This window comes from Nycticebus coucang, chromosome 22 (genome assembly GCF_027406575.1).
Source record: "Nycticebus coucang isolate mNycCou1 chromosome 22, mNycCou1.pri, whole genome shotgun sequence".
Classification (NCBI taxonomy): Eukaryota; Metazoa; Chordata; class Mammalia; order Primates; family Lorisidae; genus Nycticebus; species Nycticebus coucang.
This window is the reverse complement of record NC_069801.1, coordinates 26,314,706-26,328,093: the sequence shown is the minus strand read 5'-3', so window position 1 is coordinate 26,328,093 and position 13,388 is coordinate 26,314,706. Positions and strand designations below refer to the sequence as shown.

General features: G+C 45.5%; 2 protein-coding genes across 4 annotated transcripts in view; one reads left to right on the top strand and one right to left on the bottom strand.

Moving 5' to 3' along the window:
- YARS1 (tyrosyl-tRNA synthetase 1) overlaps window positions 1-10,246 on the top strand; it is a 41,071-nt gene extending 30,825 nt beyond the window's left edge. For both annotated transcript variants that reach the window (XM_053577125.1, XM_053577126.1), the window contains exons 9-13: window positions 4,818-4,953; window positions 5,933-6,030; window positions 6,896-7,089; window positions 7,616-7,757; window positions 9,428-10,246. In XM_053577125.1, the coding sequence (XP_053433100.1) occupies window positions 4,818-4,953; window positions 5,933-6,030; window positions 6,896-7,089; window positions 7,616-7,757; window positions 9,428-9,538 (681 nt within the window). In that variant the 3' untranslated portion in view covers window positions 9,539-10,246. The remainder of the gene's footprint in view (window positions 1-4,817; window positions 4,954-5,932; window positions 6,031-6,895; window positions 7,090-7,615; window positions 7,758-9,427) is intronic.
- A 676-nt stretch (window positions 10,247-10,922) lies between these two features.
- KIAA1522 (KIAA1522 ortholog) overlaps window positions 10,923-13,388 on the bottom strand; it is a 35,717-nt gene continuing 33,251 nt past the window's right edge. For both annotated transcript variants that reach the window (XM_053577123.1, XM_053577124.1), the window contains exon 7: window positions 10,923-13,025. In XM_053577123.1, coding sequence (XP_053433098.1) covers window positions 13,003-13,025 — 23 coding nt within the window. In that variant the 3' untranslated portion in view covers window positions 10,923-13,002. The remainder of the gene's footprint in view (window positions 13,026-13,388) is intronic.

The following is a 13,388-nucleotide window of genomic DNA, read 5'->3' as shown; positions in this document are numbered from 1 at the left end:
TTTTTTTTTTTTTTTGAAACAGAGCTTCAAGTTGTCACCCTTGAAGTATGCCGTGGCATCACAGCTCACAGCAACCTCCAACTCCTGGGCTCAAGCGATGCTCCTGTCTCTGCCTCCCAAGTAGCTGGGACTACAGGCGCCCACCACAACGCCCAGCTATTTTTTGGTTGCAGCCGTCATTGTTTGGCAAGCCCGGTCTGGATTTGAACCTGCCAGCTCAGGTGTATGTGGCTGGTGCCTTAGCCACTTGAGCCACAGGTGCCGAGTATATTTATTTATTTTATAATTTTTATTTCAAAATATTAAGGGGGTACCAGTGTTTTTGTTACATAGATGAATTGTATAATGCTGAAATCACCAAAATAGTATACACTATACAGTAGAAGGACCTTTCAAATGACCTCAGTTGTTTGGCTGCCTCACATGACCTTGCATTACCCTTCATTGGAACTGTCCAGGCAGAGGCTACAGGACAACTTGGAGGCAATGGTATATATGGGTTTAAGAATCAAATGGAAGGGAAAACTCAGTGACCTCTGAGGTCCGAAGGCACTTAGGTCCATTTTGGACATTTTACAGCTGTTGCTCCGAAACCTTCCCTCTGGCTCAGCGCCTGTGGCTCAAGCGGCTAAGGTGCCAGCCACATACACCTGAGCTGGGGATTCAAATCCAGCCCAGGCCTGCCAAACAACAGTGACAACTACAACCAAAAAACAGCCAGGCGTTGTGGCAGGTGCCTGTAGTCCCAGGTAATTGGGAGGCGGAGGCGGGAGAATCGCTTGAGCCCAGGAGTTAGAGGTTGCTGGGAGCTATGATGCCACAGCACTCTACCCAGGGCAACAGCTTGAGGCTCTGTCTCAAACAAAAAAAAAAAAAAGGAAGAAAAGAAAAGAAACTTTCCCTCTGCCATCTGAGGCAGACTACAGAATCCACAGTGGGAATAATGAGATAGAGTAGATGAAATGCCTCGGAAAAAAGGTCTACAACTGCATTACCTGATCATACTTTTCTGTGGTGATAGATATGACCATTCTGCACTGCCTAATACAAAAGCCACTGGCCACAGATGGCTGTTGAGCACTTACAATGTGGCAGGTGCAACTAAAGAACTGAATTTTAATTTATGTTTAAATACTTACACAATGGGTCGTGCCTGTGGCTCAAGGAGTAGGGTGCCTGCCCCATATACCGGGGGTGGTGGGTTCAAGCCCAGCCCTGGCCAAAAACTGCAAAAAATAACTAAATAAATAAATACCCACAGTAGGCCAGTAGCTACCATATTGGGTCATAGCAGGCCCAGAGCTTGAATTGAAAATTAACTGTTACTGGCCAGGCTTGGTGGCTCATACCTGTAATCTTAGCACTCTGGAAGGCTGAGTAGGGTGGATTGTCTGAGCTCACTGGTTTGAGACCAGCCAGAGCCAGAACAAGACCCCATCCTAAAAATAGCCGGGTATTGTGGCGGGCGCCTGTAGTCCCAGCTACTTGGAAGGCTAAGGCAAGAGAATCACTTGAACCCAAGAATTTGAGGTTGCTGATGATGCCACGGCACTCTACTGAGGGCTACGAAGTAAAACTCTTGTCTCCAAAAAAATAAAAAAACTTAACTATTACCAAGGAAGTGATGAAATAGCATCAGAAACAAAAACATTGGTATTGTTGCATTACAGGTATTTGGATATTCCCTCAGAATATCTAGAAGATTCTTTCAGGCTAAATTTGGGATATAATAAAGATAGTCACAGGACACAAGAAGAAAAATTAATCACCGAAGTATTATGTACCAGCACTACTCTCACCATCTTTACCCACTTTAGGTGATTTTAGTTCTCACTCTGATTCTGTGAGATAGAGCCTTTGTCATAATCATTTTAGAAATAAGGAAGCCAAAGAAAATAATCTCATAAATATCTCATCAAAAAGCAATATAAGGAAAAAAAGAAATTATTTGAAAATCTGAATTATTAAAATGATTAAATGGTCAAAAACAAAAAAAAGAAAGGATCAGAGCTCAGTAAAGAGCTTTTTTAAACAAAAAGCTGAGAATCACCATAACAGAGCATGGATTCCAGAGAAAATGAGGTCAGTTCTTCAAAGTTAAAAATTAAGATCTTGCTTATAGGCAGTAACAAAGAAATTTAGTAGGATTTTTTCTATATAAGGCTGGTTTGTGAGTTACAATTCAGTTACAGTTTATTTTTAATTTTTCCTTTCCAATTTAAAAGTGTATTCAACATTCCATCTTAGTGTGATAGTCATGAAGCCTTTGTATGAAGGAAGAAAGAGGGAAGTTAATTTATACTGAAGATAAACAGTGAAGAGGGAAGGGTGTCTCTTTGGCCCCTTAGTCATCTACAACATTTTACAAAACAATATAGGTAGGCTGAGCAGGTGGCTCACACCTGTAATCCTAGCACTCTAGGAGGCTGAGGTGGGTGGATCACTTGAGTTCATGAGTTCAAGACCAGCCCAAGTAAGAGGGAGACCCCGTCTCTACTAAAAATAGGAAAACTAGCCATGTGTTGTAGTGGGCATCTGTAGTGCCAGCTACTTTGGAGGCTGAGGAAGGAGGATCCCTTGAACCTAGGAGTTTGAGGTTGCCGTGAGCTACGATTATGATAACACCTCTGCACTCTACCCAAGGTAACAGAGTTTCACTGTCTTAAAAAAAAACAACAAACAAATAAAAATGGTAAAGAAGGGCTGATCTATGATCAGAGAAACAACAGTTACAGCTGCTTAGATTACAACTGCCTGTCATATGAAGAGGCCCCATAATCATATTCCTTTAAGGATCAAACCAAGTTCCAACAGCTTATATTTTAAATTATTTATTTTCACATATAAAAGAGCAATGGCAATTTCTAAATCTTGACAGAACCAGGTCATTGCACAATCAGGTTTATTGGTTTCATTTTACCTTTGACTTTTAGGGGTTGCTTTTAACACATTTTAAAAAATGAAATGCAGTTGCATAATTAATAAAGTCAAATCTTCGAACCAAAGTACAATCAGAGCCATGTGGCTTCCACTTCTGTGCCTCGGCCCTATTCTCTCCTCCTCTAGAGGGAATCAGGGCTTCTTTTTGTCTATTTTCATTTTATCCTTTATTTATATAAATATAAGTATAAAGATATATTCAGATCCTCTTCCCACTTTAGTTAAATGGTATTATATTACTATCAGTTTTTGCCACCTTATTTTTTGCCTGGGAGATCATGCCACAGAAGTTTATAGAGATATTTCTCTCAGTAAACAGCTCTTAGTTTATTCAATTATTCCACGTTAAATGGACTTTGGAGTTGTTTTAGTCTCTTGCTATTAAAATAGTGTTCACTGAATAATCTTAGATATATGTCTTTTTTATATTTTTTCCAGTGTATCTGAGATAGATTCCTAGAAGTAGAGTATCTGAATTGATAGAGCATGTATATAAAATTTTGCTAGATATTACCAAATTTCCTTTAAGAAAGAAAAACAGCTGAGAGTAGTAAGAAAACGTTGAGGTATACAAAATCGAATGGGCCCACAGAGCCCTGAGAATGAGTCCTAAGTCGTGACCCTCCCCAGTCCCCCCAACCAGGCACCAGCACCCAGCGATGATTGTTTAAAGGCATCTTGTTCTTTCTTCCCTTCTCTATAATTTCCAGACTAGCTGAAAAACTACCTAAAATATCATCACAAGTTGCAGGATGTGACTGTCAACCATTTTCTTTATGTTCTTGGAATTTGTGATGCAGAGAACAATGCAAGCCAACCAATACCTTATGTTCAATTTAGGGATTGCTCCTTATTTTTTCCTTTGAAAACCCGTTTGTAACTGCTGCTAATTGGAGCATATATTCTGGGCTACTTGAATGTGTGTCTCCCAGTTGCAGTCCTCAAATGAGCCCCTAATAAACTCTCTACTTATATTAAAAAAAAAAAAAAAGAAAGAAATAAGGAAGCCAAGCTTAAGGCCAGGCATGGTGGTTCATGCCTATAATCACAGAACTCTGGGAGGATTAGATTGCTAGAACTCACGAGTTCCAGACCAGCCTGAGCAAGACCAAGACCCCTGTTTCTTTTTGTTGTTGTTGCAGTTTTTGGCCAGGGCCAGGCTTGAACCCACCACCCTCAGTATATGAGGGCTGGCACCCTACCCACTGAGCCACAGGCGCTACCCCCCAAGACCCCTGTTTCTAAAAATAGCCGGGCATTGTGGCAGACACATGTAGTCTCAGCTACTCGGGAGGCTGAGGCAAGAGGATCTCTTAAGCCCAAGAATTGGAGGTTGCTGTGAGCTATGATGCCACAGCACTCTACCTAGTGTGACATAGTGAGACTCTGTCTCAAAAAAAAACAGAAGCCAAGCTTAAAGGGGTGAAGTGCCTCACTGGGGTCACACAGGTAGGTAATCCAGGTTTATTGAACTCCCAAGCCTTTCTTTCCTCTCTGTCACTCAGCTGTCTCCCTCAGGTTGTCTGTAGCCTTGGGTCTTATGTGATTTTTCTCTGCCTGTAACTAGCACTCGATTTGTGCCACTACTCTAAACATAAATGAAAGAACTAGAAGAATTACATTAGTTATTACTAATAAATACATTCAGCCTCTACACACCCTCTGAAGTATGATGTTCAGAGTTAGAAGTCCAATTCAGGCAAGTTAGGTAACCTTCTGAGTCTTTTCCCTTCTCTGCTCCACCTTCCTCACAAGATTATCATGAGAACCAAATTATACTCTGCTGGGAAGCACCCTGCATCTCCGTACACATCCTAAGATTCAGGCGTCCTGTGCCCTGTCCCAGACCTCATCTTAACAGGTCTTGTCTTCTGCAGGTCGTACACCCTGGAGACCTAAAGAATTCTGTTGAAGTCGCCCTAAACAAGTTGCTGGATCCCATCCGGGAAAAGTTTAATGCTCCTGCTCTAAAGAAGCTGGCCAGCGCTGCCTACCCAGATCCTTCCAAGCAGAGTAAGGCCAGCCAGGGAGAGGGTGACATCATCAGGAGAGAGAACCTGTCAAAGGGACCCAGAAAGACACCTGTCTTGAATTGAGGGCCCAAGAACCCAGGGGGTCTAAAGTGTAGGAATGTCATATCCCACTGACTCTGGGAATGGAACTTGAGTCATTTTGATATGGGTTTGGTCGATATGAGGAAGTGATTACATCCTTTTGTACCCACACTGCTGAGAGATGCCAGTGTGAGTCATGTTTGACTTTGATCCTTCTAGTTTATTTGTGCACTGAGTTTACCTCCTTGTTAAGGAGAGTGATTGGTTAGACCTATTATACCCAGTCAGTGTACAGGGTGATAGTCTGTTATACACCTGCAGGGATAAAGCCTGCAGAACTTCTTAGAGAAGCTCATCTTTAGATTTTCCCTTCCACGTGCTTATGGCTGGCTTTTAGTCGGCCATTATTTATCCATGATACTGAGATACTGGCATTGATAGCTTTGTTTGACCCTCCAACAAAAGACTCAGTAAATTCTATATGCAGTGCAATGCAGAGACACCTGACTTGGAGGGGGCGAAAAAGAAAAAAGAAAAGAAACACCTTAAAGTGGCATAGCTACTACTGCTCTCTCTCCTCCAGCCTGGTAACTGAAAATATTTGAAAATCTGATATGTCACTTCTGAAAGGTTCCCAGCCCTGTCCTAAAAGAAAGTAGAGAACTTACTTGGGAGGCTGAGGCAAGAGAATCGCTTAAGCCCAGGAGTTGGAGGTTGCTGTGAGCTATGTGAGGCCACGGCACTCTACCGAGGGCCATAAAGTGAGACTCTGTCTCTACAAAAAAAAAAAAAAAGAAAGAAAGTAGAGAACTGAGTGGGTCTGTGGAGTCTACACTAAATCCTACCTAATGTCAGTGTCCTCATTTGGTGGGATCAGCAGCCGACCTGCCATGTAGACAAAGGGGGATCTTGCCCCATGGTGTTCTTCTCATTCCCAGAGCCAGTTGCCAAAGGCCCTGCCAAGAATTCAGAACCAGAGGAGGTCATCCCATCCCGGCTGGATATCCGTGTGGGGAAAATCATCAGTGTGGAGAAGGTACTCATTTTTCACCACATCCCAGGGAAGCAGATAGGGGTCAAGTTTTTCTCTTTCCATGTGGAGGAAACCTGGCCTAGAGATGGGAAGTACCATCCCTGAGGTCATATTGCAAGTGAGAACTCAGGCATCTAATTCCAGGCATCAGGCTTTCCATAGTGATTGCTGCCTTTGGACCTTACACAACCAAACATAGCAAGGAACTCAGAGTAAGGGGAGGATATTAATCAGAGGGTACTTATCTATTAAATCTGGTCTCATTGTCTCACCTGCTCTCCATCTGCTTGCCTAGACTAGCTACAGGCTTTATCTTGGATCAGCCACTTTGTTCCTCCCTCAGAATGTGGTAGAGAGAGGAAGATTTCCTTTTTCCCAGAGACAGAAAGTTATGCACCTAGTGGACTGGGACCGTTCCAGTCTGGGCTGTTTTCCCCTTCAGCATTGATTTGCTTTTCACTATATATACCCAGCCACCAAAACTACCTTGAGATAGCTGTTGATGCTCCCACATCAGAACTGGAAGCCAACACTTGTCCTGGTCCCATCTCCCAGCCCACCTAGGACCAATGTGGTACAGCCCATGAGCCTTGATGTCGTCCAGGCCATCCAATCTGTTAGAGATTCTTCCATCCCTTACACCAGTGTTTAGGTTAATTTAACTCATATTTGGCCTCTTGGTTGAGAGTAGAATGTACTATCAAGGTCCATTCTCCTGTCTACTCCCTGGCAGCTAGAAGAGAGTTAGCCCTAAGGGGTCCTTCCAGGGGCCTTCTGTGAGGAGTGGATGCCCCTTTCTGGATTTGGAGAGTTCTCTAGGCCCCTGATCTCTTACAATACTCTCCCGCCTGATGTCTCTTGCTGGCAGCACCCAGATGCAGACAGCCTGTATGTGGAGAAGATTGATGTAGGGGAAGCTGAACCACGGACCGTCGTGAGCGGCCTCGTGCAGTTTGTGCCTAAGGAGGAACTGCAGGACAGGCTGGTGGTGGTGCTGTGCAATCTGAAACCCCAGAAGATGAGAGGAGTTGAGTCCCAAGGCATGCTTCTGTGTGCTTCCATGTGAGTGAGGGCTTGGGGTGGAGCACAGGCCCTGGGGAGGCCAAGAAGAGTGGGGAATTGGCCCGTTTGATGCCCTTCCGAATGCCAGGTGGCAGCCCTGAAAACACGTGCCTCTACCCCACTGATACCAAAAGATGACACGTGAGAGTTACTGTACAAGTACTGTGAATGGCACACTTTACCTGCAGTTAATTTTGCTAAAGTAGAAATATGTACTTGCCCAAGTAAGAGGTAGAGCCAGGATTCAAACCCAGTTCTGATTGGCTATTAAGCCCTTCCTGTGTTACTTCATACTTCTCCCTTAAAATCCCAGATTTTGGTATCTCTCCTGACATAGGATTAATCAGAACCCTGATTAATGTAGCCCTGATGATATCCAGAGATGTGGTAAAGCACAAAGCAGTGAGGACCTCCAGGGGCTCTAATTTCAGGAATGCCCAAAATCCCATCAGGGCTCCTATGTTAAGGCCCAAATTGCTGTGACCTCAACAGCCTCAACCTCTCCTTGTCCTGTCTGTCTTCCCAGAGAAGGGATGAGCCGCCAGGTTGAACCTCTAGACCCTCCTGCAGGCTCTGCTCCTGGTGAGCGAGTATTTGTGAAGGGCTATGAGAAGGGTCAACCAGATGAGGAGCTGAAGCCCAAGAAGAAAGTCTTTGAGAAGTTGCAGGTAAAAAGCTGCGGTTGTTCTCCCTCTTCCCTGGGCTGACCAGACTCTGTCCTCAGAATGCTGTGTTACTGAATCCACAGCTGACTCTTTCCCGCGTTGGACTTCCTGCACCTGAACCCCTCTCTTCTTTTGTCTCGGACCATACATGTACTGAGCACTGACAGACTAGGAGGCCCTGTGTGAGAGACTCAGACATCTCCTCATTTAATCTTCAGTCTGTGATGGAGGGTTATCCCCATTTTACCTGACAAGGCCACACAGGGTCACAAGAAGTAATAGAATCAAGATCAAACTAGGGTCCCTCCTGCACAGATTGACCTTAGAGCACTCATCATCTCCTTCCCTTCTAGACATTGACACACATCTGGCCTGCTCCAGTAATCTCCGAATTCATTTACTCGTTCCTTCACTCATTCAATATGGAATCCATGATATATGTCAGACACTTTTCTGGGTACTTAGGATAAGTCAGTAAATAAAGCAGCAAAAATTAAGGGCTGGGAGTGGTGGCTCATGCCTGTAATTCTAGCACTCTTGGAGGCTGAGGTGGGTGGATCACCTGAGCTCACAAGTTCCAGACCAGCCTGAGCCACAGCAAGACCCTGTCTCTAAAAAATAGCCACATGTTGTGGCAGGCACCTGTCATCCCAGCTACTTGGGAGTCTGAGACAAGAGAATCGCTTAAGCCCAAGAATTTGAGGTTGCTGTGAGCTGTGACACCACAGCACTCTACTGAGGACTACAAAGTGAGACCTTATCTCAAAAAAAGAAAAGAAAAAGGCAACAAAAACTGACTCTGCTTATGGAACTAACACATATTATTTCTAGGTCGGTGCCCATAGCTCAGTGTTTTGGGCACCAGCTACATACACAAGGGCTGGCAGGTTCAAACCCAGTCTGGACATGCTAAACAATGACAACTACAACAACAAAAAATAGCTAGGCATTGTGGCGGGCACCTGTAGTCCCAGCTACTTGGGAGGCTGAGGCAACAGAATAGCTTAAGCTCAAGAGTTTAAGGTGACATAGTAAGACTCTGTCTCAAAAAAAAAAAAAACATCTTATTTCCTCCATTAGACAAAGTGTTTCTAATGGGCAATTAAGTGGTGTTGACCTTTCCATCTTATTGCACAAAGTGGCTTTGCCCACTCCTTCTTTCCTGGTTTTCAACATGTAGAGGTGGTCAACATAAGGAACTTCCCTGGAGTACATGTGGTATCCTCTGGTCTGTGAAAATTAGGTCAACTTAAGGAGGTGGTCAATGTAGGGAAGTAGTCGACTATGGTGGTTCTACTGTATATTTAACAGTTTGATTCATACTAAATGTTTATTCTGTTTCTCAAAGACTGCAAATTTTTTCCATCTTCTTAAATATTGGGGGAAATCACATTGTATAGTATTCTATCATCATAACATAACCTACACCTTATCAGACATTGTTCTTGGATTTTCACTATTAGAATACTGTGACGTGCCTGCATACATAGGTCTTTGCACTTATTTATTATTAGACTAAATCCCTAAAATTTTAAAACAAAAGATAGCAACATGAAAACTTTAGACAAACTAATGTCTTAGAAAAGCTGAGCCAGGTTACACTACTGGTGGTATAAGAGTTTTCTTGTGGTTCCTCCATCTCTAAAATCTCTTTTGTTGTCTATATTGTCCAGGCTGACTTCAGAATTTCTGAGGCGTGCATCGCACAATGGAAGCAAACCAACTTCATGACCAAGCTGGGGCACATTTCCTGTAAATCACTGAAAGGGGGGAACATCAGCTAGCCAGCCCAGCAGCTGGCTTTTCTCACCATCCCAAGTCATCTGTCTTTTCGGTTTGCTCCATCCATCACCTGTTTGTCCATCTCTCAGGACACTGAAACAACAGTGCAGAACTCAGTGAGGGGCAGTTCCCCTCAGAATCTGGGATCATCCTGTCTGGCTGCAGTGAGAGACTGCTCCCTGGACTGGGCAGCAGCAGGCAGTCCAGTGCTGCCTTCTTCCCTTGGCTGCTGACTTGAGAAATCTGGTTTCAATATAATTCGTAGAAAACATTGCCAGTCCTTGTAATTGGAAAAATATTGGTTCCCAGGTTTTCTTGGTGTTATCCCGCAGCTGTTGCCTCTAGCTGGGATCTAGTACCTGGACTAGACTAATTACAGCTTCTCCCCAACAGGAAATTGTGGGATTTGAAAAGGAAAAAGAAGGGAAAACAGAGAAGCTAGTGGTCTACCCAGTGGTTGGCAGCTTTCCCAAACCCTGCCTACCCTGAGGCTTGGCATTGGACTGTGGAGACTGCCCCAGGGCTTCTGGAATTTCTCTTAATCCAGCTGGGTTGGGATATTCCCTAAGCCAGCTGTGTGTTGTTAGCATCAGGGTGGTTAGCACAGAGGGGTTCTTTCTTCACAGAGAGTGGGTACTTCTCCATAAGGCATCTCAATCAAATCACTAGCCATCACTATAATAAATTCAAATAAAATGTCTGAACAAGGGTGTCTGGATGTGGCTGTGAGCTGAACCGTATCAGGAGAGAACACAAGTGTGAAACAACCCCAACCTGGGGTTGCTTGTGTCTTGGACTTTTCACCCTGAGGGGAGAGATGGCTAACAGACACCTTGACTTTGCCTCTGGCAGTACTACATGTAAGTGACCCACTGTTAGGTTTTAGAGGGGGTTTTTGTTTGTTTTGAGACAGTCTTGGTCACCCTGGGTTTGAGTTCTATGATGTCATAGCTCACAGCAACCTCAACTCTTGGGCTCCAGCGAAACCAAGTTTGCCTCAGCCCCTAAGTAGCTAGGACTACAGACATCTGCCAAACACCTGGCTATTTTTAGAGACAGGGGTCTTGCTCTTGCTCAAGCTGGTCTTGAACTCAAGTTCAAGCAATCCACCCACCTTGTCCTACCAGAGTTCTAGGATTACAGGCAAGAGCCACCGCGCCAGGCCCTCTTAGGTTCAATTCTTGCAGCATTTTCCCTTTTACCCTTTTAAATGTGGGCCTAAACACTACCCTGCCCTCCCCCCATCAAGAAGCAGCAGTCCTGAGTGGCGCCCGTGTCTCAAGGAATAGGGCACCAGTTCCATATACCAGAAGTGGCAGGTTCAAACCTGGTCCCAGCCAAAAAACTGCAAAACAAACAAACAAACAAAAAAAAGCAGCAGTCACACCAGGTTTCAATCATTTAATTATTTTAACACCTTTAAATGAAACACAGCTTTTTCATGTGTCTCACTCAGGCTTCAGGGCAGAGGGAATGGGGTTGTTTGTATAGACATATCAAAGACTCAAAAATTTAAAGAAATATATATATATATATGTCTCTCTAACATTTTTATGGAAATTAAAAATCAGAGGCTTTTGGTCTCTCCATTTGCTCTAAATCAAGCTCATTACCCCAGAAGATGAAGAAAGGTTGCCTCTTCTAGATCTTCCCTTCTCCTTTGTATTCAATCCCACCCTGTGGGGAAACAAGCTCAGAAGATCCTGAGGATAATGAGCTCGCTAACATTGGAGGAGAGAGGAGGAAAAGTCAGGTTCCCTCCCACATCCAGCAGCTCCCAGGCTGCTGTCAGGTCCCGGGTCCTGAGGGTCCTGACTGCGGGGGGCAAGTGGCCCAGGAGCTCTACGCAGAGCAGTGCTCACTGATGATTCTCCTCAGCTTGCTGGGCAGGTGCAATAAACACCCAGCAACACCTCTCCATTACCCACAGGTGAGGCAAGGACATTGGTTTGTAGCTGCAGGGAAAAGACAGTAGTGACAAGCTGAAGGAGCCCTGGAGGAGGCCAGAGGAACCTAAGCCCTAACACCACATCCCCCATGTTCGCAGCTCTTGCAGAAAGCATGCTGACCTCTCCTTGGCGGTGGAGAAGATAAAAACCAAGTTTCCTTGCCAGGCTCAAGCCCAAGTCACTGTTGCAGAAAGAGCATCAAGAAAGAAGGGGTGGCCCTGGGCAGCAGCCACACTGCCGTGGAGGGAGGCACTAGACCACCTCAGGAGCCATGGGGGCCTGTGGGAAGCCAGCTTACCTAAACTGGTGTCCCAGGCTACAAACAGAAAGATTAAAATTCCTGGAGGAGACAGCAGTAGCAGAAGCTGACACTAGGAGACAACCACCCAGCCTACTCTAGGAGCAGTGGGTGGGCCTCATAGACTAGGGAAGAGTTGAGTAAAATCCACCTTTGGCTTCCCATCCTTGTCACTCAGTGTCAGCTCACCCCAGTGGAACCACCTGTGCCAAAAGGCAGCTATAGAAAGGACATGCACTAGAAAAAAGTAGAGAAAGGTCAGAGAATGAAGTCCATGGGGCCAAGGCCAGGCCTACTGCCCAAGCTCACTCTCCCCTGCCAGTTGTCCCCCACCATGTGCCACCTCAGTGCTTCCTCAGTCCACAGGCTCCTGCCTGATCAAATGAAAAAAGAGGCAGAGGCTTGGCATTGCCCAGGGCCAAGGTGACTCCCTACTCCATTCTGCTTCCTGTGGACAGAGAGACTTGCAGACCTCCGCTCTGATTCTTCCTCCCCCACCCCTTTGGGCCCTGGTGGTCTCCTACTTATCCCCCTGCATGAAGCACCTGGCAGAACGTGAAGGCAGGAGGGTGGCTGGTGAGTTGAGGCACAGGAGGGCTGGCCCCCACTGCACCTTTTGTGCTTTGGAATTCCACAGCCCCACTCCTGCCTCGAACCTGGGGGAGCCTGTGGGAATACAATATTCCCACCTCCAAGAACTAAAAAAAGGAGCAAATAGGGAAGGAGGGGACACTTATATCCTAAGCTATGGGCTGGCTACAGGGGACTGATACTGCTGCCCATGTAAACAGGCCCTTGGAATGTGGCTTCATGTGGCCCTTGAGGATGGACATGCAGCCACTTTGCAAAAGTGCTTTAACTCTGGACTACAGTATGTGCATGATTTGGACATGAAAAAAAAAAAAAAGCAGTGAGGTGTTCTTCGTCCCACTGTGGCTTCATACCAGCAGGGGGCGCAGCCACCCACTCCCATGGCTACCTCTGTCAAGGAGAGGCTGAGACTGAAGCAGCAGATGAATCCATTCCGGAAAGACAGGAGAGATGATGACAGGACAGGAGCAACACCAGGCTTGCATAAATTTCAAAGGCTGAGGAGGTTAAGGCTGCAAGCGCCCTCTCTATTAGGTTGTGTAGATTGTGTCTGCCATATCCTCTCGTCCTTGGAGCTGCTCAGGTCCCTGAGATTGGATTTCTGGGATGGGTCAGCAGTGCCAGTGGGTCAGACCAGCTCTTTCTGTGTGTCTGTGGGCAAAAGGAAGGCACGCTTAGTAAACGGCATCCCAGCTTAATTCTGGCACTAAGAGCTCAACACACACCCTCAACCAACATTTTCCTGCCCCTTCAATTTATTGACTGTACCAGCAATGCTGGGCAGGACCCCTCTCAAATGTTCTGACACTGTAATGTGTCACTACTCCACACTCTCAATGTGGCTCGATGCCCAAGCCCCACACACCATGATCCTCACTGTGGCTCATGCAAGGTTACACTTCACAGGTACCCCAAGACCACAAAAGTCCTACAGATCCAAAAGTAAATCCCTAACAACAGGACTGCAAAAACCTATTTCCTACCACCAGTGATGGAACCTGCACCCACCTCTGC